Here is a 24,888-nt window from a genome sequence, read left to right as displayed (position 1 = left end):
CCCTATTACTCTGTTGGTAGGAATGTAAATTGGTGCAACCACTATGGAAAACAGTATGGTGACTCCTCAAAAAACTAAAAATAGAATTACTGTGTGATCCAGCAATCCCACCCCTGGGCATCTATTCAGAGAAAACCATGACCCAAAAAGGTACATGTACCCCAATGTTCATTGCAGCACTATATACAATAGCCAAGACATGGAAACAACCTAAGTTTCCATTGACAGAGGAGTGAATAAAGATATGGTACATATACACAATGGAATATTACTCAGCCATTAAAAGGAAAGAAATGATGGCTCTTGCAACGTGGATGAACCTAGGAATTATCATGTTAAGTGAAGTTAGTGAGACACCAACATCATATGCTATCACTTACATGTGAAATCTAAAAAAAAGGACACAGTGAATTTCTTTGCAGAATAGATATTGACTCACAGACTTTGAAAAACTTATGGTTTCCAAAGGAGACAGAATGGGGGTGGGGGGATGGGCTGGGGGTTTGGGTGGAAATGCTGTAATATTGGGTTGTGATGATCGTTGTACAACTATAAATGTAATAAAATTCATTGAGTTAAAAAAATTATGCTCTTGCAAGGTCAGTGACAAGGCAGTGGGAAAGGGGGCAAGCCACTTAATTGTAAACCCCTCACGTTTCACCATTAAGCAAAATCCAGTTTGTGTCATGCTGGCTCTCTGGAAAATGTGGGGCCGTGAGAAAATGTATTATATTTAAAATCCTGAAGTCAGATTTGCCTTAGTTGAGGGTCTTTTGAAGAAGAAAATGGAAAGAACAAAATAGCCAGAGAATAATGATTAAGCTGATAAACAGAAGTGCCTTTAGGCAAAACTACTGAGTTTGAATGTTACCCTTTTCCTGTGTAGTTCTAGAAGTAACGTCCCCATCTTTGCTTTGCATTAGAATTACCCCTCACTGGGGGAAATTTCCTGCTAGATCAAAGGGGAAGGTGATACCAGGCCAGTGAAGATGTGTTTTGAACAAAACACTGATCTTAACACATTTCTCAAATCACACCATTGTGGACAGGGAGTGCTGCCCGCCATCCCAGTTCTGCAAGCATCAAGCCATTAGCCAGTGCAGCACTAATGATGTGCCCTGAGGACCATTCAGGATGGAGAGAAACAGGAAGCATTCTGTGTTTTGGATACTGGCCCTAGACAAAGATGTGATACTGGAAAGATGGTACCAGAATCTGGGTTCTTGTTCATGGAGGTTGAAGAATGAACTCTGAGAACACACAGGCAGCAAGCAAGCAAAGTCTTTATTAAAGAAAAGCAAATAGCTCCCAGGACAGGCTGGGAGGGGGGAGAAGAGCCCCCCTTTCACTATTGTCCTATAAGGGTTTTTATTCCTTAAAGATGGGGGGGTACCAACATGGGGTCCAGAAAGGTATGGTTTTCTCCCATTGGCCTTGCTCAATCACCTGTATCAGTCCTTGTCCAATAGGGGTTTTAGAGGTGGAAATGTCCCCAGAGTTTTATGGGGATTTTTGTCCTTTTCTTTCGTTAGATTAAGTCACCACTCCTCTCATTCCTTTTTTATCAGTTGAGGAGTGGGCTAGAGATTGGCATTTCCTACAGTAAACAAAGTCTGGGGGGAATTTGCATTTCCTATAATAAAACAAGGCCTGTGGAGGTGTTACTCCCTGGATCCCTGAAGCCACAAATGTTAATCAACATCCATATCAAAGGGATGTCTCTGAGCCCATTCTCCTACACTAACTGCCCGAGTTAGTATTCTGCCTCAGATGCATATCTAAGGAATTATTTCAATTAACCCAGATCCTTGCATCTTCTACATAGAAAAGCACTAAAATCATTAAGGAGATTCCCTTTGTGATTAACAGTCATCTTTTGTTGTTCCACTGCGTTGTTTTGGCCAGGCCCCCAGCATGTAGAAGTTCCCAGGCCAGGGACTGAATCTGAGCAGCTGCAGTGACAACGCCAGAGCTTTAACCCAAGGAGCCACCAGGGAATTCCAACTGCGTATATTTTTTTTTCCCCAGCCAAAAAACTCCTTTATATCCTAGCTCCTCACCTCTTTAGAGAAAGTCCTCAGTTTTCTGCAAGGCTGTCTGTTCCTGGGTGAGAGTCCTCAGTAAGATCCTTGAATCAAACTGCTTTACACTTTACATTGTGTGTTTTTCTCCAGTGCCCACCATCCATGGAAAGAGCGTTCTCTTCTAAAATCTAGAATCCTCTGTTTAGGCTGAACCAAGGTCTCTGGATATTCTGTGGTGGCCAGGCTAGTTCAGGGGAGGGTCAGAGGAGGAAGGAAAAGTGATTTTTTTTGTGTTACATATTTTGTATCTTTTGACTGCTCTATGGTGACCATGTATCTTTTTTTTTGTCGTCTTTTTGCCTTTTCTTGAGCCGCTCCCGCGGCATATGGAGGTTCCCAGGCTAAGGGTCGAATTGGAGCTGTAGCCACCAGCCTACCCCAGAGCCACAGCAATTCGGGATCCAAGCCGCATCTGCAACCTACACCACAGCTCATGGCAACGCCAGATCCTTAACCCACTGAGCAAGGGCAGGGATCGAACCCACAATCTCATGGTTCCTAGTCGGATTCGTTAACCACTGCGCTACAGTGGGAACTCTGAAAATGTATCTTTTTATTCACAAAGTGAAGTTGCTGTTTTAGAGGCTTGATTAAGGCCAAGAAGAACAATTTGGTTTTGCTCTTTGGCCAGCCTCGCCTCCTGGATTTTTCATCATTTTCGTTCCTACTTCTTCATTTGATTTGTGCTCTCATCCTGAAATGTTTTAGTTTAGGGGCCTTTCTCTGCAAACCCCACCCCCACCCCAAGTTAACTCATCTCATCTAAACAAGTCAACTTAGGTTTAAAATGTCCTTTTCTTCCACCTCACTTTTTGTTTCCCATCAGCAAACAACACGTCTTGTGAAATACGGACTCTCCACATCAAGCTTGAGATCTGAATCACAAGCCAGCCCTGCCTGCTATTTATTAGCCACATGACCTTTTACAGGGCACTCATCAAACACTCAGGGATTTAGTTTCCTCAGTTGGGGCTCTGGAAGGTGCACTCACTAGGTCAGAGGTCAAAGGTGCGGGCTGAATTTTTGGTTCTGCCACATTGTTGCTGTATAACCGGAGGCAGGCTGCTTGGGCTACGAGCTTAGGAGCTTCAGTTTCTGGAAAATGGAGATAAATAATCTTCCTTCCAGGGAGGCTGTGAAAGTGAGGTAAGAAATCTAAAAATGCTTGGGGTCTGGGACACGCGGACGTGCACGCCGTGTGAGTGGTTTTTCCTTCCTCCTCATCTTAGGTCCATTTTTGTTTTAACTGTTCAGAAAAGGGTATGGGAGCTTTGTAAAACCTGCCTGTTATTCAGGCCCCCTGCCTTTCATAGCGCTTTGCAAACTGTGAAGCAGAATATGTGGTTGTTTAGGCAGGAGGCAGACACTGGCCCCAGGCTGTGAATTTCTCTGCCCTCTCTAAATTGTGTTTGAATTCCAGAGGAGAGCTCTGTTTTTCTAGGTGGAAACTAGGTAAACTTTTCCAGGAGTTGGCCCCAGGCAGCAAGCTGGGGGCTGGGAGCTTCTCTCTGGAAGCCCTGCCCATCATTTGCACCAGGGGCTCAGCGGAGCCACCTGCGGAGTCGGAGGGTTGTATTATTCTTAGCATCGGCCTGGATGCGGTTCACTCCCTCAGGACGCAGTGCGTGAGGCATGTGGAAGTTCCCAGGCTGGGATTGAATCTGAGCTGCAGCTGCGGTGTAGGTCACACCAGATCCTTTAACCCACTGCGCTGGGGCCAGGAGGGAACCCATGCCTTCGTAGTGACCAGAGTACTGCAGTGCCACAGTGGGAACTCCCTCCTCTGAAGTTTTACTCCTACAGCACATGGAGGTGTAAAATAAGTTTTCGATTTAGACATATTAAGAAAAGGGAGAAGACAGCCTAAAAATGAGTAATTTAGTTATTTTAATTAGTTCAGAAGTGAGCCAGAGGTATCCATGGAAGTTTAGAAGACGTCACTAAGATACTCGGTGAAGAATCTCAGTGCGTTTGTAACCTTTATTAAACAAGCAACTCTCCCTGGCCCTCACTTTCCCTGTTTTAAGAGGATTGGTGAAATAACATCAAACTCTTCCTGACTCTAACTGTCCTAGGCCAGATGCTGACAAACCGAAATTCTTTTGTTTCAACCCAGTCCTTTTCCATGGATAAGGGTGAGGAAAGAAAGGGTCCTAGCTGGGTTTGTTTTTTTTTGTTTGTTTGTTTGGTTTTTTTTTTTTTTGGCCACAACTGTGGCTTGTGGAAGTTCCTGGGCCAGGGATTGACCTGTGCCATAGCAGTGACAATATCGGATTCTTAATCACTAGGCCACCAGGCAACTCTGAAAGGGTCCTAGTTTTATAGAGCAAGTAGAATATGCCAGGCACTGCCTGAGGGATTTTGTGTGCATTAATGTATATATGAACCCCTAGAACAGCGTTGCTCTGTTCATTTGACTAGTGGTGTTAAGATGGGGGGGAATGCATGCCAGCTGTACCATCACAAGGTTCTCTTGTTCCTATCTTATCAAGAAAATAGGAGTTCCCATCGTGGCTCAGCTGAAATGAATCTGACTAGCTTCCATGAGGACATAGGTTACATCCCTGGCCTTGCTCAGTGGGTTAAGGATCCGGTGTTGCCGTGAGTTGAGGTGTAGGTCGCAGATGTGGCTCGGATCTCTCGTTCCTGTGGCTCTGGTATAGGCCGGAGGCTACAGCTCCGATTCAGCCCTTAGTCTGGGAACTTCCATATGCTGTGGGTGCAGCCCTAAAAAGACAAAAAAAAAAAAAAAAAAAAAAGACCAAGAAAACAAGAAAATAATTGATGGGAGTTCTCTTGTGGTGCAGCAGGTTAAGGATCTGGCATTGTCACCCCGGTGGCTCAGGTCACTGCTGTAGCTCAGGTTTAGTCCCTGGCCTGGGAACTTCTGCTTGCTGTGGGCATGGCCAAAAAAAAAAAAAAGTAATTGACAAATAGAAATAGGTAGATTGACAGAAATGTGTGTATATATATTTACTATAAACAACATATATATATTTATATGGTATTATAATTTAAATTTTACATTAGGGGTACAAAGTTTTAAAAAATAGACTTCTGAAACATTATTCTAGACACTGGAAATAAGATAATCACAGTTAACCTACCAAACAGATATTTTACTTGAGGGTAATTGGGAGCTTATAATACGTCTAAATGAAGTCTCATTTATAAATCACAGGTGAACTGTTTCTCAGTCCATCCTTTCCATTCTTCCTTCCCTACCTGAATAAAACCCCACATGTAATTCAGTAAATCATTTTCATTGTACAAGAATCAAAATCTTAAAGACTTCTGAGCCATTGTCCGCTCTGCCTTCTCCCAGCCCCAGCCTCTGAATTTACTGTCCCACCCACCTAGTCCTCTCCCCAGAGAGAATCACAATTGTCATTGAGATATGTACTCCAGCCCTATAAAAATTAATGTTTTATCATTGCTATACTTAATTGTTGGTTTAAAAAAAAAAAGGCTGGAAAAAAATAAGGGGAAAGGGGAATTCAGTTCACTTACAAAACGTTTTAGGCAGGACACTTTTCAAAATGCAACTGGTCTGGAACTTGAACCCCTCGTGGTTTCCAGCAGGAGCATCTGGCCACCTCCACCTCAGTAAATACTGCTGTTGACTGGCCCTGGCTCTGGCCCACCTGCCAGGGACAGCCAAATGCAGGAAAGCTGATAAGTCACTACCATCTTTTACTTCTTTATTTTTATTCTCTGTACTCATCAGTCCCCAGTCCCCTGAACCCTGATAATGGCCAGGAATAGGCATTTCTCCTACACACAGCAGCAGGAACACAGTTTCTCTCCTTCTCTTTCCTTTCTAAAGGACAGTGTCAAGGACATGTCCAGGCCAGGTCAGTAAATGTTACATCAGAGATACTGCTGCTATATTTACTCCCACTTGCCTTTCGAGCAAAGCAATTTATATGATGAAAAACAACAGAGACAAACTGTCCTGGGTATCTTCAGAGAAAGAAAACATTGAATTTTAAAGCTGTGTCTGATTTTACATTGCAGAAAATTTCCCTGGGGGTTAAATTCCCTTCTTCTCTCTCTTTCCACTTTTTAAAATTCTCTCTGAGGAGAGAGTTAAAGAGACGTATTGCTTCCTCCCAGGCCTGCAGACCTGCAGTTGCTATTCAGAGTTTAATTCAGTCCAGGCTGTCACTGTAACCTTGAGATGAGAGAGACTAAACAGGCAGGAGAATGACAAGCAGAATTATCACTGGATTTGCTTTGGTCTGCTAGTTTCCCTATCAACTTCTGCCCCATCCTTGCCCCCAAATTGCTTCTGGACCAATTATTTTTATTCTTCAAGCCTCAGTTTTCTGCTCAGTAAAATAGGAAGAATCAATTCTGTTTCACTCAGAGGGGTATTGTTAGGAGAGTAAGTATGAATAAGGTCTTGTGGGGGATGGAAGTTTACTCAGTTCTGATTCAATTCAGTAATCATTTCTTGAGTACATATTAAGTGCTGGGGGAGAGTACCATCCAGAGTAAAATGTTGTAATAACCCTTAAGGAGTTAACAATTTATTTTTTATTTTATTTTTATTTTTTGTCTTTTGGCCTTTTTTTAAAGGAGAAATTCTATTATTTATTTGTTTTATTACTCAAATGAATTTATCACATCTATAGTTGTATAATGATCATCACAGTCCAATTTCACAGGATTTCCATCCCACAACCCAAGCATATCCCCCCACCCCACAAATTGTCTCCTCCGGAGACCATAACGTTTTCAATGTCTGTGAGTCAGCATCTGTTCTGCAAAGAAGTTCAGTCTGTCCTTTTTTCAGATTCCACATGTCAGTGAAAGCATTTGATGTTGGTGTCTCATTGTACAGCTGACTTCACTTAGCATGATAATTTCTAGGTCCATCCATGTTGCTAAAAATGCCGGTATTTCGTTCCTTTTAATGGCTGAGTAATAGTCCATTGTGTATATGTACCACCTCTTCTTGATCCACACTCCTCTGTCGATGGACATTTAGGTTGTTTCCATGGCTTGGCTATTGTAAATAGTGCTGCAATGAACATCGGAGTACACGTGTCTTTGCGAGTCATGGTTTTCTCTGGATAGATGCCCAGGAGTGGGACTTCGGGATCAAATGGTAGTTCTATATTCAGTTTTCTGAGGAATCTCCATACTGTTTTCCACAGGGGTTGCACCAATTTACAACCCCACCAACAGTGTACTAGGGTTCCTTTTTCTCCACACACTCTCTAGCACTTATTGTTTGTAGACTTTTCGATGATGGCCATTCTGTTTGGTGTAAGGTGGTACCTCCGAGTGGTTTTGATTTGCATTTCTCTAATGATGAGTGATGTTGAACATCTTTTCATGTCTTTTTTGGCCATCTGCATGTCTTCTTTGGAGAACTGTCTATTTAGACCTTCTGCCCATTTTTGGATGGGGTTGTTTGTTTTTTTGGTGTGGAGCTGCAGATGTTTATAAATTGGGAGATTAATCCCTTGTCAGTTGAATCAATTGCAAAGATGTTCTCCCATTCTGTGGGTTGTCTTTTCATTTTGTTTAGGGTTTCCTTTGCTGTGCAGAAACTTTTAAGTTTGATTAGGTCCCATTTGTTTATTTTTGTTTTTACTGTCATTACTCTAAGAGGTGGATCTGAGAAGGCATTGCTATCATTTATGTCAGAGAGTGTTTGGCCTATGTTTTCCTCTGAGAGTTTTATAGTGTCTGATCTTATATCTAGGTCTTTAATCCATTTTGAGTTTATTCTTTTTGCCTTTTCTAGAGCTGCTCCTGCGGCACATGGAGGTTCCCAGGCTAGAGGTCTAATCGGAGCTGTAGTCACCGGCCTATGCCAGAGCCACAGCAACGTGGGATCCAAGCCGCGTCTGCAACCTACACCACCGCTCACAGCAATGCCGGATCCTTAGCCCACTGAGCAAGGGCAGGGGTCGAATCTGCAAACTCATCGTTCCTAGTTGGATTCGTTAACCACTGAGCCACGACAGGAACTCTCAAGTTAGCAATTTAATAACTGGAAAAAAAAAAACAACAAATTTTACAAAGAACCTTAACCTCAGGCAGCAAATGATACATTTCAAATGAGGGAATGTTCAGGGAATCAAAGAAGATTAGGGGAAGTTTCGAAGGAAGAAGCTGCACTGAGATGGGAAATAGTAAGAGGACATTCCAGGGAGAGAAAAAAGAATAAAGTTGTGGAGGAGCCAACAAAGCTCATGATGAATTCAGGGACTGCACCTAAGGGAGCAGGGAGTGATAAACAGGTTCATACTGGAGAGACTAAGAGGTCTATGCGCAATCCTGTAACTGAACTGATGTCTAGTTGAGCAGAGACATGATTAAAGTAGTGCTTTAGGAGTTCCCACTGTGGCACAGTGGGTTAAGAGTCTGACTGCAAGCGGCTCTGGTCTCTGCAGAGCTATGGTATTGACCCCTTGTCAAGAACAGTGGGTTTAAGGATCTAGTGTTGCTGCAGCTACAGGTAGGTTGCAGCTGTGGCTGGGATTCAACACTGGGAACTTCCTTATGCCTTGGGTGTGGCCATTTAAAACATATTAATGATAAGAAAAAGGAGTTCCCTGTCATGGCTCAGTGGTTAACGAATCCAACTAAGAACCATGAGGTTGCAGATTTGATCCCTGGCCTTGCTCAGTGGGTTAAGGATCCAGCGTTGCTGTGAGCTTTGGTGTAGGTTGCAGACACAGCTCAGTCCCTGCTTTGCTGTGTCTGTGGCGTAGGCCAGCGGCTACAGCTCTGAATGGACCCCTAGCCTGGGAACCTCCATATGCCACGGGAGCGGCCCTAGAAAAGGCAAAAAGACCAAAAAAAAAAAAAAAAAAAAAAAAAAAAAAAAGAAGAAGAAGAAATAAAGCAGTGCTTTAGGGGTGATTGTTGTGGTGGCTGTGTGTGTAGAGGGCAGTTTGGAAGGGTGAAAAGAGCAGGTGAGGGTGATAGCAGAATCTTACAAAATCTTCCTTAAGCTGTAATGAAGAACTTGCCTGGAGTTACCCTTGTGGCGCAGCGGAAACAAATCCGACTAGGAACTATGAGGTTTCAGGTTCGATCCCTCGCTTCGCTCAGTGGAGTAAGGATCCGGCATTGCCGTGAGCTGTGGTGTAGGTGGGCAGTTGCAGCTCTGGTCTGATCCCTCACCTGGGAACCTCCATATGCTGCAATTGCGGCCCCAAAAAGCAAAAAGAAAAAGGCAGACCTTCCCTCTTAGCAGGCACATATTCCACATTTACACTCACCTCCATCTGGTTTTGGCGGGTCTCTTTCTTTTCCAAGCATGACTCATGGCTCCCCACTTGAGGGTGAGCGTCCAGAGAACCCAGGTTTTATTTGTTCTTTTTCTTCTCCTCCTTCTCTCTGTGCCAGCAGCCCAAACACCCTCTGTGCTATGACCAGCCATAGCCCTTGCTCAGGGTGGAAAAATTGGCGCTGTCCCTCGCTTTTGTTTCAGCTGGTTTTCAACACCATCCGGAACATCCAATTAATTCAGAGGGTGAGAAAAGGAAATAATTGGCAGGCAGATGTGAGAGGAGGAGCTATACCTGTGTCATAATGAAAGACCAAGTCTGTGTTATGGTCCTTAAAAAAAAAAAAAATGCAGGAGTTCTCTTAGTGGTGCAGCGGAAATGAATCCGACTAGGAACCATGAGGTCATGGGTTCAATCCCAGCCTCGCTCAGTGGGTTAAGGATCCTGTGTTGCTGTGAGCTGTGTTGTAGGTTGCAGATGCGGCTCGGATCTGGCGTTGCTGTGGCTCTGGTGTAGGCTGGCAGCTACAGCTCTGATTAGACTCCTAGCCTGGGAACCTCCACATGCCACGGGTATGGCCCTTAAGAAAAAAAAAAGTAAAAGCATTTGTTAAACATTATTATATATCAGGGATCTTACATGTATTATCTCATTGCATAGTTGGCAATCCTATGCGATAGTTTCTGTTATTTACATATGAGAAAACTGATGCACAGAAAAGCTCAAAATTTGGTCAATAGCCTGTAGCAGGTGCCAGAAATTGAAGGGCGTCTCTCTGGCCATTATCTTAACTTCTGTTGTCTACTGGTCCTGCATTGTGGACCTAGGTACCATGGTTAATTAGTTCTTTAATCCACACCCTTCTCCTTCCTACACAGTGGCGCTGTAGCTTGAATGTTTACTGAAAGATTTGATCCCTTCAGGGTAAAAACTTTGTTACTAGAGATTAAATTGCAAAGCCCTGACTTTTTGAATGCTAAGTAGCTCTCAGGGGTGGATCTCAATGCTTGGAAAGATTTTAGCCTGCCAGACAAATATCATTTATTAATTAATTCCATTTCCCCAAAGACAACCAGGCCTCCTACACTAAATTGCTGGGACTCCAGACAAAAACGAAGAAATCTGAGCAGCCTAACAAGAATTGACAAGGGCTGTTAGGCTCCTTTGAAATGGAGAGAGGAGCTCTCAGGTCTCCTTGGAGCCTCAGGGTAGTGGCCTGTGGGACCATGAAGTTTCTGAACACCTGTTAGAAACCCCTGCCCTCGACCTTTCAGTTAGAATGTTAGAATGCGTGAGTGTCAGGCATTTTGGAAATTCTATGGGAAGGGAGCTGAGAAAGGGAAGAGAGCAAAGCGCCTGAGGAATGAGGGAGGGAGGAAGGGATGATGAGAGAAAGGGAAGGATAAACTATGAGAAAGAGAGCGTTTCTGGGTATTCTCCAGCCTTGAGAATGATGCTTGTAGCTTTTAGCTAATTAACTAAATTAGAGCCTGTTTTGGTTCAGCACTGTTGTTAGCGGAAAACTGGGTTCACCTCTTGGCGGGTGTGTCCAACCAACAGATACAATCAAGCCAAAGAGAGGGAGGAAGGATTTATTATGACTTGCAGCAAGTGAGGAGAATGCCAGGGCTCTTTCCCAAAGCAGTGTCTCCCGGAACAACAAAATTAGGGACGTTAAGGGTACATGTGTATTTATGAGAGGGCTTGAGCAGAGGAGAATTCAGCATAGAATAGGGGCAAAGGTTGACAGGGTCCAGGCTTTAGTGGACCGAAGTCAGGAGAGTCAACATCATTTTTCTGCCCTCCACCTTAGTTCCTGCAGAGCTCAAAGACTCTATCAGATAGTTATGTGTACCCTTGAGGATCCAGGGCCTGGCCCCAAGTCTGCACTCCTGCGTTTTGACGGCTCCTCCCTTATTCCTGAGTTCCTTCCCTTCAGAGTGTTATTGAGTGAGATCTGTTCAAGGACAAGCAATGACTCCCGACTTAGAACACAAAGTGGCTTAGGCCAAAATGGCTTCTCTTATGTCAACAAGGCCGTTCCTTATGTCTTTCTTGGGGGACCCCCTACCCTATCCGGTTACGATGTGATAGGATGGTGAGATGGGGGATTCTGAAGAGAGGCAGATGGATTTCAAGTCCTGCTTTTCCCACTACCTGCATCACTTCCGAATCTCGTAGAATAAAATGGCTATTTCTTAGGATTGTTATATATGAGACAGGGCAAGTTTTTAAAATTCTGGGTATAAATATGCCATGTGTTAAATAAAGGCCATGTATTCAAAGTCCTGAGAACTGCACTTTGTATTAATTCAAGAGGCCTCAGAATCAGTTTGCATAATTCATACTTTCTTTTGAACTTCAAGTCTGTTATCTCTAAGAAATAATGGTTGAATTAAACTGGAAAGATCTCAGATATCTTAGCAGATGATAGTGGTTAGCCAAACAGAAGAGCATGACCTTAATGAAGCTGCTGATCCCCAGGGAAGGCAGAATGTTGACGAAGCCGCCAAATCGTCTGTCCGACTTTTTCATTTAGCTTTTCTAACATCATCTCAATCTGTCTTAGACCAAGATGTAATTATTATTATCTTTTTTTCTTTTTAGGGCCACACCCGAGGCATATGGAGGTTCCCAGGCTAGGGGTCTAATCGGAGCTGTAGCCACTGGCCTACGCCACAGCCACAGCAACGCGAGGGATCCGAGCTCAGTCTGGACCTACACCACAGCTCACAGCAATGCCAGATCCTTGACCCACAGAGCGAGGCCATGGATCAAACCTGCAACCTCATGGTTCCTAGTCAAATTTGTTTCTGCTGCGCCACAACGTGAACCCCAAGATGTAATTATTTTCAACATAGAGATCACTAAGAAAGATCTAAGTGGCATCATTTCAAGTTAGATCCTGAGACAAAATTTGTCTTTTTTGGGGGGGGGGGGTTGTTTTGTTTTGTTTTTGCTTTTTAGGGCCACAACCGTGGTATATGGAAGTCCCCATGCTAGGGGCCCAATCGGAGCTACAGCTGCTGGCCTACAGCGACAGCAACTCAGGATCTGAGCCGCATCTGCGACCTACACCACAGCTCAGGCAACGCGGGATCCTTAACCCACACTGAGTGAGGCCAGGGATCGAACCCGCAACCTCATGGTTCCTAGTCGGATTCGTTTCCACTGCGCCACAACAGGAAATCCACAAAATTTGAATTTTTTTATTTCTGTTTTTTGAGTCCTCATTCCAAGATCTGCTGGGTTGGAAGCTTCCTATTTCAAGGGTCTAGTTTTAGCTTCCAAGCTTTTTCCTGACTTTCCTGTTTTGTTTGGTTTTCTCGCCTGAGGCCAGATGCTGAGCTCTAGTGCCAGGGTCCTATCCAAACAAATGACCCTATTTCTCCAACCTCTCCAGCGGTGGGGGTGGGGGGTGGGGCTGGCTCTCTAGCACTGAAAGGGCCTCCTAAGTAAGGCTATTGTGCTCTCGGGGTTGGGGGAGGGGGGTTAAAGTATAGTTAATTTACAATGTTGTGCTAGTGGTTTTGTTTTTTAAATATCTCCGGGCTGTGACAACATTTACATATCCAGCGGCTATCCTTGATGGATTTCTGAGTTCCCTCATTTCAAAAGGAGTAAAACAAAACAACCTACCTCCGTTGCAACCGATTTCAAAATTCAAGGAATGAGCAATGTAGGTGTGCGCGCTCTCTCTCTCTCTTTTCCCTGCCCCGCACGGATGTCTGTCCCCTCGGAAACTGGTTTGGTCAGGTATAGGAGTGATGAATCTGTCTCTCTCCAGTTCAAGTATTATCCTGCGGTGGGAGTTGAAACAGTGTCTATTTGGCAGATTTCCCAAAAATTAGTAAGGAATTCTATGCATTCGTGCAACTCTTAACAGCCCGACCGCCGTCACGTGGGCAGGCGGGGTCTCCGTGGGGACCTGGTTCCCCAGCTTTTCACTTGCTCAGCGTCAGCCCCGCCATCCCCTCCTCGGAGAGGCGTGCGGATCACTTCTGCCATCGCTGCGGGTCAGCGGCGGGCTAACCTCTGTGCCGCGTTGTCGTCATCGACTGATGAGACGTTGATTGCGTTGCCAGAGCAGTTGTTTCTCAAGAGATTTTTCTTCATCTATAGAAAGTAGGGCAAGACCCAGTCTATAATAGGTGTTTAATACCACTTTGCTCATGGAAGGAAGGGACGGAGGGAGGGAGGAAGAGGGGAAGGAAGACGCGATCCCATCCATCTCTCTCCTCCTCCACCGGCTCTCTTCTGCCCCACCCGTCCCCGCTGGCCTGCCCTCCTGGATGAGAAGACAGTTTGCAACAGAAAGAAAGAAGGGAAGGGAGGAAGGGAGGGAGAGAAAGAAACGAAAGAAAGCAGATGGATTTTGAGTTCCCAGTTCATCAAAATTTCTCCATTTACTAGGTCTCAACGACCTGGCATTGAATTATTGAGAATGGCGGAGAGCCCACGCAAAAACAAAGACGCTCATGCACCAAAATAGCATATTTTAAAAATTCTCCCATTCCAATCAAAGCTTTTATTCAGAGTCAAATCTAGCTCCCTGCGGGAAAAGTTGAGCGTTCTAACTCTGGTTTTGACAGTGGTGGTGACTTGGGCTTTCCCTTTGCTTCAATTTGTTCATCTGTAAAATGAGTCTGGGTTTAAAAACTCCAGTTAGGAGTTCTCAGTGTGGCTCATTGGGGTTGAGAACCTGACACTGTATCCATGAGGTTGCAGGTTCAGTTTCTCTCCTTGGGTTAAGGATCCGGCATTGACACAAGCTTCGGTGTAGGGTGCAGATGCGGCTTGGATCCCAAGTTGCTGCATCTGAGGCGCAGGCCATATGTCTGCAGCTGCAGCTCCAACTTGACCCCTAGCCTGGGAACGTCCATATGCCGCAGGTTTGGCCCTAAAAAGAAAAAAAATATGAGTTGTAATTCATTAGTAGGTTGTTTTATCCATTTAGTAGATGGCAACTGGTACTTTTAACATTGAACTCAGGGTGTACGGTTTGTGGTAGGTTAAGGTTAAGGTCTAATTTCACGAAAACTTGTTTGGCTATTCTTTATGTATGCAGGTACTAGGTCATGATTTAAAATGTACTTCTTACCATGAAATAATAGTCAAAATTCTTTTTAAAAGAATTGAACTGGCTGAGATTACCCTCGTGGCGCAGAGGAAACAAATCCAACTAGGAACCATGAGGTTTCGGGTTCAATCCCTGGCCTGGCTCAGTGGGTTAAGGATCTGGCGTTGCTGCGAGCTGTGGTGTAAGTGGCAGATGTGGATCGGATCTGGTGTTGCTGTGGTGTAGGCCGGTGACTACAGCTCCAATTAGACCCCTAGCCTGGGAACCTCCATATGCCATGGGTGCAGCCCTAAAAGGACAAAAGACAAAAGTAAAAAAAAAAAAAAAAAAAAAAAAGAATTGAACTGGCTGGTAAATGAAGCTCCTCTAATCCTAATCTGTGTGAATTTGGCAGGACCCCAGTGTAAGTACTAAAACAGAGGGGAGGAGTTCCCTGGTGGTCCAGCAGGTTAGGGATCCGTTGTTGTCACTGCTGTGGCACAGGTTCAATCCCTGGCCTGGGAACATCTGGATGCTGTGGGTATAGATGAAAAAATAAATGAAAACAAATAAACTAGAGAGGAAAGGACCTGGTAAGAATTAAAGCAAGATCACTTAGAACAGTTCAACACACTAAGTAAACTACAGAACAGGAAAAACTGACGGAAGAGCCCCAGAAGCTTCATACTAGAAATCCTTCAGAGAATCGTGCAGTTTGGCCCTTCCCACCTTCTGAGCCTTAAACCTCTGGACCTGTCTGTCTGTTGCCTTTGTTTCTTTGAGTTGGGTAGAACAGGAGTATTTTCACAGGCTGTTCCCTCCAGCCCCACATCTAAGCTTCTTTGTTTATATTTAACTTCTCCTCCTGCCTCTTGGCACCTCCTCCCCATCCCCATCCCCATGCACCACATGTGTGCTCACATCTCTCCTTTGTCTTTGCTGGTTGGCCCAGTGTGCCCCAGGTGGAGCCAAGAAGTGTGTGTCAGAATTCGGGGTTTGGACAGGGTAGGTAAAGGGATGGAACCAGGAGCTCTTTGCAGGAGCCCAAATCTTCCCAAGGAGGCAGATCCCTGTAAATTGAAAATGCATTATTTAATCCCAACATTGTTTCAATCCAATGCAATAAAGGAAGGTATCCGTATTTGTTGTCGTTGTTGTTATTGTTATTTCGGCTGCAGCGTGCAGCAGCTTGATATGAGATCTCAGTTCCCAGACCAGGGATTGAACCCAGAATGCAGAGGTAAAAGTGCCAAATCCTAACCACTACACCACCAGGGAACTCCCTGTTATTACTATTTTTTAATCAAAAAGGATCAGGAGTAAAGTTTGAGAATCACTAGTCAATAGAGTCAAAAGTGCTTCTCATTACCTACACACCTGTCTTTGTGTCAGGGTGACAAGGCCAGCCAGCAAGGACGAGATTCAACTAGAGAAAGACAGAAATGTATCTTTGAAACCTTGTTGCAGAATGACTGATGGGAAGGGTTTGGGCCTTCAAGAAAGGACTCTGATTTCTAAAATCCTTTCTAGGAGTTACCCTGTGGCTCATTGGGTTAATGGTCCAGTGTTGTCTCTTCTTGGGTTTGATCCCTGACCCAGCATAGTGGGTTAAGGATCCAGTGTTGCTGCAACTGCAGTGTAGCTTGCAGTTCTGGTTTGAATTTGATCCCTGGCCTGGCTACTTCCATATGCTGCAGGTGCAGCCATTTAAAAAAAAAAAAAAAAAAAGTTCCTTCTAGTTATCAGATTCTTAAAAACTAAGACTTTTTAGGATTTAATAATAAACAAATGAGAAGTTATAGGAGACTTTAGCAGGTACCTACTGTGTTCTACTATTGGGGCTCCCAGCCTCTGTGTACAAGCCTGGGCTCCCTATTCTGGATGCTGCTCCCTATGGATGCTTCTGGACAGCGCTTAGCTGAAACCCATGAAAGAATACATAAATTGACATTCATTTAAAAATATTTCCAGTGACAGGCTTGTGTCAGAAAGAGGTGTTATGGACCATCCCTCAGATTCCTCCATAAGCTCTGAGTCACTGCTAGGAATTAGATGTGGGTGGGCCAAGTGCTGGCATCCCAGGGTTTCAGTCCTTTGTAACTCACCAATCAAATGACCTTTGACATCTGGCTTGACTTCTTTGTTTCTCATTCTTCCTCTTCTGTTATTCAAGTAAACAATAATGACTTCCACTGCCAAGCACTTTTTAAGGTCATCTACATAAATGAAAAAATAGTGGTGGTAGTAGAAAAAGTAGTAGAAACGGAAGAAGAGTAAATACTATTCTCATTTTATAAATTAGAAATGAGGCATGGAAAAGTTAAATATCTCGCCCAAGGGTCTCCAGGTATTTGTGTACGTGACTGAGTCTGCAGGTACCCTAAGGCCAAGTGACTCCAAGGGAGCTGGGCGGGGAGTTGGGGCGAGGAGGCTAAGAAGCTGAGGTCTGGTCTGGCCCTGCCCTGAAAGAGTCTTGCAGTGGTGTTGAGTCACAGCCATTTTAGGTTCCCCCCTCCAGAAATAACTTTAGCCCAGAGCTGGACTCCTTAAATGCTTTTGCTCCTGTATCTTCCTGAAAGAGTTTTGCAAAACCGTATATCCCCTCTGTACATTTTCAAGTTGTGCCATAGCAGGTTAGGGATCTGGCATTGCCACTGCAGTGGCTCAGGTCCCTGCTGTGACATGGGTTCGATCCCTGGCCCAGGAACTTTCATAGGCCTCAGGTGCAGCCAAAAATATAAAGTTGACATCTAACATTTTTTATGGTAAGCTTAAAGAATTGTAAGAGGAGTAAAATACAATTAGTGGCTTTTTGTAAAAACTAATATCATAAAACTATGAAATCACTGTTTTAAATGAAACTAAAGGATTCGTATAAATACATAGCAGGTTTTTTTTTTTTTTTTGTCTTTTGTCTTTTGTTGTTGTTGTTGCTATTTCTTGGGCCACTCCCGCGGCCTATGGAGGTTCCCAGGCTAGGGGTCGAATCGGAGCTGTAGCCACCAGCCTACGCCAGAGCCACAGCAACGCGGGATCCGAGCCGCGTCTGCAACCTACACCACAGCTCACGGCAACGCCGGATCGTTAACCCACTGAGCAAGGGCAGGGACCGAACCCGCAACCTCATGGTTCCTAGTCGGATTTGTTAACCACTGCGCCACAACGGGAACTCCTTTTTTTTTTTTTTTTTTTTTTTGTCTTTTGTCTTTTGTTGTTGTTGTCATAGCAGTTTGATATTACCATCATCAATTTTGCTAATTCTCGAATGAACTCTCTAAATTGTAATTATATTTTGATTCCTCTTTCATGTAATCTTGTCTTAATATAATTTAGGGGTTGGAAGCATTTTATCGATTTTCTGTTATACTTGCTTTTCTGCAATAAAAATACATATATTGACATTCATTTAAAAATATTTCCAGTGATAGAAGGTTCTAATTGTGTAAAAAGTATTACTGAAGGGACAGGTGGCCAATGGGGACCCGCTGTATAGCACAGGGAACTCTACTAATATTCTGTGATAATATATATGGGAAAAGAGTGGATGTGTGTATGTGTATTACTGAGTCACTTTGTTGTACTGCAGAAATTATCACAACATTGTAAATCAAGTATACTTCAACAAAACTTTAAAAAAATATTACTGGGAATTCCCATCGTGGCTCAGTGGTTAAGGAATCCGACTAGGAACCACGGGGTTGCAGGTTCAATCTCTGGCCTCGCTCAGTGGGTTAAGGATCTGGCATTGCCGTGAGCTGTGGTGTAGATCACAGATGCGGCTCAGATCCTGTGTTGCTGTGGCTCTGGTGTAGGCTGGCAGCTACAGCTCCGATTCGACCCCTAGCCTGGGAACCTCCATATGTCGCGGGAAGTGGTCCTAGAAAAGTCAAAAAGACAAAAAAAAAAAAAAGAAAAAAAAGTGACATTTTATTGGGAATTTGGGTTTTTTTTTTTTTTGTCTTTTCTAGGGCTGCACCTGGAAGTTCCCAGGCTAGGGGTCTAATCGGAGCTGTAGCTGCCGGCCTACACCAGAGCCACAGCCACGCCAGACCCAAGCCGCGTCTGCGACCTACACCACAGCTCACGGCAACGCCAGATCCTTAACCCACTGAGCAAGGTGAGGGATCGAACCTGAAACCTCATGGTTCCTAGTCGGATTCATTAACCACTGAGCCACGACGGGAACTCTGGGAATTTGTTTCTTAAGGAGATGGAAAGAATGGAGAGGTGTTTATGGCTCCTTGGGTTAAAATATTTGTGGAATTATTCCTGTGATGTCCCAGAGGTTTTTATATCCTAGAGCAACAACGAATGACTCATTTAGCAGGTTTAGAGAGGAATGAGAGGTAAGCTTTTCATTTTTTTGTTTTTCGGTCAAGTGGCAAGAGGGCAGTTGAGAAAGAGATAGGAAAAGAAAATCAGGGCTGCAGGTGTCCTCTGAGGCATACCAGTTTTAAGGAAGAACATGAATGAAAACTGAGGACCTGGAAACTGAGTCCTTTGAAAGTGTCCGTGGTTCTGTATCCTTTGGGTAGTATTTATATGCCTGAACCTCTAGCAGCCCTGTGGGTCTCCACCTTAACCATGTGTCCCCATGTGCCCAGGGGAATTAAACTAGGGCAGAGGAGCAGTAACCAAGCCGTGCTCTTTGTTCCCTACTCCAGGGTATTGAAACAACCTACCCTACTTCCTAGGTTCTCCTGAGTCATTCTGGAGTCACTGGGTGTGGTTTTCTTGTACTCGTTGACTGGCCTTCTGGGCCCTTTTGTGGTTTCTGCCCTTTTAGTCCATCTGCTATAGCCTGGCACTGCAGGCTGCTAGCCCTTTAACTGCAAGGGCCATGCAGATGGCCAGATGAGGGAGCTGAGCATCAGACCCTAGACCCAAAGCCCTCTTTGGGCTCACGAAGGGGCCTCCAGAAGGAGAAGCAGCCCTGCCCCGACCCAGTGTCTTCCCTGGGATGTAGGGCATTTTAACAGGGAAAGTGCCTCCTGCTGACAGTTCCTACAGGCGTTTATGAAATAAAACTTCCCATTTGGTCTCCCTTTTGTCTTCTGGTGATAAAGTGCTCAAAGCCGGCTGAAATAGCCTCATTCCAGCCTGTGGTTTATATTCAGCATTTCTCCAATTTTCTTCACATCTCAAGACTCAAATGGCTCCTTCTCTTGCCCTTGCCCTTTTGTCTCCATGATGAACTTACATTTTCCCTTCAATGCAACTCCTTCTTTCAAGATGCCCTCCTTTCCTCTGATGGCCTCAAAGATTTTTTGGTTTGTTTGTTTTTTTGCTATCTCCCTGCTCTCACTACACTTAGATACATTTACTTTTCCACATCTGTTAGTCTTTCTCTCCAGTTAAACTATTGACTCCTTGAGGACTAGGACTGCTTGTTTGTTTAAATAAGTGACTACTGTTATTTCTTTACTAATTACAGTCTTTGGATAAGTTTTTATTTTTATTAAAAAAAAAAAAAATGTGGCTGTGCCTCCTGCATGCAGAAGTTCCCAGGCCAGGGATTCAACCTGTGCCACAGCTGTAACCAGAGCCACAGCAGTGACAATGCCAGGTCCCTTACCCCCTGTACCACAGAGGGAACTCCTAGGACTGGGTTTATCAAAGTTTTCTGTCTTGTTATCTTCCGGTGGTGCATCAACAGAATCGAGTGCCTCTCCTTAAATTACTCTAAGTGCCTTTGAGTGCTCAGCTCTCTGGAAGGTAACCAGATTATTCCACCAAGCTCTGTGACTGTAGAGGTTCTGGGGTTTGCAGGATGCTGAGGAGGCCTCAGGGCACAAGCTGTGGAACACAGCCAGAGTTGAGTCTCCATCCCTTGCCTACTATGAGGGAAGGGGCCTGCTGGGATTCTCCTGCTGGTTGGGATGGAGAACTGGCCTATTCTCTGAACTCCAGCCCCCTCCAAACAAAGCTCTGCTTGATACAGTCTCTGCTCCTTTTCCAAGGGGAGGGAACAGCAGTAGGCTGAACTGTGAGATCTTCTGGCCTGGATTTGGAAGGATCTGGACTGACTGTTCTGGGGGAGTTCACCTTATCGGGATTTTATTCAAGCCAGGCCCTGACCCAGATCGGTACAGTGTATGCACTGCATTTGGTGTATCACAGTGCCACTCACAATATAGCCTACCACTGGCAGCATTAAGATATCTTGGGAGTGTTAAAAGTAAATTCTTGGGCCCCTCCTTAGACCTACTAAATCAGAATTCCTGGGTGAGGCCCAGGAAGCTCTGTTTTAACAAGCTCTCCAGATGATCTCTATGTATGATGAAATTTGGAAAGTACGGTTATACTTACTGGATACACACACATTCCTTCTCTCTCTCTCTCTCTCTCTCTCTCTCTCACACACACACACACACACACACACAGCGCTGTCTACAGCTCCTGCAGCTGTTAATGCCACTTGGTCATTTCCCTGCGGTTTCCCTCGTCAGGGCCCTGGATTTGTTTTTCTTCACTGTGGACCTTGTTCATTTCCTGCTGCTTCCCAGAGGTTGGGAGAGGAAAGAGAGCGCGCAAGAAGGCAGAGGGGAGGGGGAAGGGGTTGGCCAGGGCAGTGGAGCTTTCAAGAATGAAAAGGAAAATGCTTAGTGACAATGTTCCTTTGTGAAGAGGTTGCTTTATGTTGATGGAGCTGCAAGTCATTAGCGCTGCGGGCGCGCGCGCGTGGCGGGAGTGGACCCGATCATTCTCCGGGGCCAGGACGCCCTCTACTGCCGACTGAGAAATACCACGCTGGGGCTCCGGACCTGCCAAGGAGAAGAGGAAGAGTCCTTGGGGCCGGGGTGGGAGAGAGGACGTGACTAAGGCCAAGAGGTCGGAGAGTCACCACTTCAGGCAGTAGAAAGAATCTTGTTACAGTCTTCTTTGCAGGAAGGAAGAAGTAGCCAATTCAGTGGGTGTTTCCAGAACCCATCCAACAAACAGTGGGGTTCTGCCAAGATCTCCTCCGGCTCCCATGATTCCAGGCTCCGAGCTTGATTTGGCTCTGCTGTCGCTCTTTCCCCATTACCTCACCTTGAAAAGGAAAGAAGAGGTGTTTAAAATAGGCAGAGGGATTCAAAAGAAAAAAGAAGAAAGGAAAAGAGATTTTTGGTGTGTAGGCATCTAGGGGCTGTCAGTCAAGGCTCAGACTTTCTATAAAGGATCTCATCTGCCCAGTCTCTTTCTTCCTTTTGTCTCCATGAAAGCATTGTGTCTCTCTGTCTTTCTTGTCTTGCCAGGGAACACTTACCCGGCAGATGTGGAATCAGCCCTCTTTATTGCTCTGCTTTATGGCTCTTGGGAATTACGATTCACGTGGGTCACTGGTGAAGAGAGCAAAGATTTGTTCCTAGAATAAAGGCTCAGGCACAGCAGTTGTTTCTGCCAACCACGGGGCTGTGACCCATTTCCTCTTGGTTCTTGTTTTTGCCACTTCCCAGATCTGACTGGAGCTGGAGCTGAGTGTCCGTGGGCCATCACCCCTGCATCCCCATCCCTTGGGACTTTGGCCGAGTACAGGACTCCTGCTAGGGAGATACCTAAGGGTCAGGCCTAGAAAGTTACTTAAACTGCCCTACAGGGGCCACAGTGGAATTAGAGTGGAACGGAGAAAGGAAGGAGAAGTGGGGGAGGGGGGAGAAATTGGGGAGGTAAAAGGTGGGAAGGAGATGAGAGCAGCAGCCACAGCTTTGAGAATGTTCTGGTGTCGAACATTCTGGCCTCTCTGTAGCACATCCTCGTGTACAGAGTAAGTCTTTCTCTGTGATGCCACTTTCTTCAACCAAAACAAGCATATCTTAGTTAAACATGTAGTTGTTTGCTGCTTTTTTGGTCTACATGGGATCAAATATCTGGATCTTTAGATAACCACGTTTGGATTATTTTGTGGGTATGAGCCGAGATGTAGGTAAATGCTGGTTATCTATTTGTATTGAAATCAAAGCACCTTATACACTGCCTTGTGGTTGTGGTCCTTGAAGGACAATTCATCTCTCTTAAGTGATCTGTTGGTTGTCTTTGTTGGGGGCAGGGTTGCCTCTCTGGAGCGATTTCGTGTTTGGAGTTGGACCAGACCTCCAGGTACAAAGGGCATCATCATAGACACTTTGGCTGGTTAGGGTGATCTGGGCTTGGCAAATACTGGCAGGTAGGGGGGTTAGGAGAGGAATAGAGGGTGTGACTGTAACAATGTATGGTGGTGAAAGTTAACTAGACTTGTGATCATTTGGCAATACATACAAATAGTGAATCATTATATTATATCCCTAAGATGAGTATAATGTTATACATATGTCAATTACGTCTCAATTGAAAAAATGGAGGGTGTGGGTACATAATTTGCAAGGCTTAGTGTACAATGAAAATAAAGAGCTTCTTGTTCAAGAATTTATTAAGAATCTCAAGATGGCAACAGCAGAACATTAAATGTGGGAGCCTTGCAAGCGTGGGGGCCTCTATGATTGCACAGGTGGAAGGCCCGTGGAGCCAGCTCTGGCAGAGGGTCCCCTTGGAAAGGTGTGGATGAACAAATTCAGAGAGCTGTGATACGTTCCCTCCAGTTTAGGTTTCTTTCCATTTTCCTTGTCACGCCGTATCTGATACTCAAGGCTTCTGTCAGACTTTTTTTGTCACCCATGTGCTGGTCAAAGCTGTTGTTTGGGGAGGGAAGGGTGGAGCCTGTGTGCCTGTTGGGGAGACACGTCTGGGGGAGGAGACAGGCCCCCGATGGCATCTGGTGGCCTTGGAGATGTGGAGCAGCAGCAAAGGTAGATGTACTTGGGGAGGAGGCCTGCAAATGCCAGCATGGCATGGGCTTTCTTTTGTGACTCCTGCTACAAACAAACAAGGAAGAAAAGTGAGGATCCAATGAGAATCAGCTTCTCAGAGTCCAGAGAGGATGACTTGGAGTCATTGTAATGTGTGTATTAAAGAAATGTGACCCGATTCTGTAGTCTTAGGCTAATGAAGTCTTGGGACACTCTGGGTTATGTAATCAGGCATAACTGGTATGACATGCCTTCTATCCTAGGGTATAAATATAGCCTCGTCTTTTAATTTTACTTTAATCACATGAGCCCCCAACTGCCTTTAGTGACAGAAAGTCCATTATCTCCTAGGAGACCTTCCTCCCATCACCCTTCTGAATTGCTCCAGAGCAGGGGGCTTCTGTAGGTCTGGCCAGGTCCTTGTGTGGAAGAACAAACAGCAGGAAGGAGAAATTGAAACAGTGCAGAATCTGATGCCTGGGTGTTCAGTGAGGCTAAGAGAGTTCTGCTTTATTTCCTTCCTCTCCTGGGCAGAATAGGGCTATATCTGTGGGCGAATGAGCTAATTACATCCTTCCTGACGTTTTTCTCAGAATTAGGAAATCCTGATGAGCTTTCAAAACCTCACTTTTCTTAGATTTAGGCAACACATTGATGAAATTTAATATTAAGCAAGTTAATAAAAGATATTAAAATGTGTTTAGAGTGTATATTTTAAAATATGTATTTAAAATGTTTATAAATCTCAATAATTAAAATTGCACTTTAAAAGAAGAATTGATTTTTACAGCTTCTTCCCTTTAATGAAGGTGACGAAATGCACACTGATGGGGAAATCAATCTCTGTTTTGGCCTCTGATCCTCCCAGGGGTTTGGGGGAAGGAGAAAAGAAAAGGACTTTCTTTTTTTTTTTTTTTTTTTTTTTTTTTTTTGCTTTTTAGGGCTGCCCCCTTGGCATACGGAGGTTCCCAGGCTAGGGGTCTAACCGGAGCCACAGCTGCTGGCCTGCACCACAGCCACAGCAACACGAGGTCCGAGCTACATCTTCGACCTACACCACAGCTCACCACAATGCCAGATCCTTAACCCACTGAGCAAGGCCAGGGATTGAACCCACAACCTCATGGTTACTAGGTTGCTGCGCCATAACGGAAACTCCCCAAAAAGAGCTTTCGAAGTGGCCCTGAAGGGTTAGCTGTGGGGAAAATGCTCACAGGTTAACAGAGCACAGGTCAGGAGTCCCGCTTAGCAGAGAAGGCCTGGGGGGCAGTCAGAGGGTGGAGAGTGCAGTTGTGGTGCATAACACAGAGAGGGGAACTGAGTTTCCCAGACATCAAAGGAAGGGGGAGGGGGTTGAAAGTTAGATAAGCCGAGAGGCTTTGGGGAAGAAATGAAGAGCAAATTCAGTTTGTGGTGTTTGTGTTTCTATAGTGTCTCCTCAAGTCTCAGGAATGTCTACTACACACATAAACGCCTTGGTTTAACAGTTAATGAAACAACACATGGTCCTTGCTGTAGATCACACAAACTTATTTAATTCTCGTAATCTTATGCAGTCGCTATTGTTATCCCATTAAAAATTTATTTTTAGTAGAGTATAGTTGATTCACAATGCTGTGTCAGTCTTAGGTGTACAGCAAAGTGATTCAGTTATATACATTCTTTTTCAGATTCTTTCCCATTGTATGTTACTATAAGATACTGAGTATGGTTCCCTGTGGTTTACA

At 44.8% G+C, this 24,888-nt stretch overlaps 1 protein-coding gene and 1 long non-coding RNA gene across 5 annotated transcripts in view; one reads left to right on the top strand and one right to left on the bottom strand.

Annotated features, from left to right (window-relative positions):
* Positions 1-3,018: 3,018 nt before the first annotated feature.
* Positions 3,019-24,888, top strand: part of LRIG2 (leucine rich repeats and immunoglobulin like domains 2) — a 108,738-nt gene continuing 86,868 nt past the window's right edge. For 2 of the 4 annotated variants that reach the window (XM_021090735.2, XM_085023571.1), the window contains exon 1: positions 3,019-3,230. In XM_021090735.2, the coding sequence (XP_020946394.1) occupies positions 3,187-3,230 (44 nt within the window). In that variant the 5' untranslated portion in view covers positions 3,019-3,186. The remainder of the gene's footprint in view (positions 3,231-24,888) is intronic. The other 2 variants (XR_014844468.1, XM_021090737.2) reach the window with 2 other exon arrangements.
* On the bottom strand, positions 6,680-13,605 carry LOC146404192 (uncharacterized). The gene is made up of 2 exons (XR_014844549.1): positions 12,977-13,605; positions 6,680-8,091 (listed from the first exon to the last, which is right to left on the bottom strand). It is a non-coding gene; the product is annotated as an uncharacterized LOC146404192 (long non-coding RNA).

This window comes from Sus scrofa, chromosome 4 (assembly GCF_054392235.1).
Source record: "Sus scrofa isolate SSC_HxYL_T2T_F1_AM1 chromosome 4, Sscrofa_HxYL_maternal_Yorkshire_Landrace_v2.0, whole genome shotgun sequence".
Classification (NCBI taxonomy): Eukaryota; Metazoa; Chordata; class Mammalia; order Artiodactyla; family Suidae; genus Sus; species Sus scrofa.
This window is presented reverse-complemented; position numbering and strand designations above follow the sequence as displayed.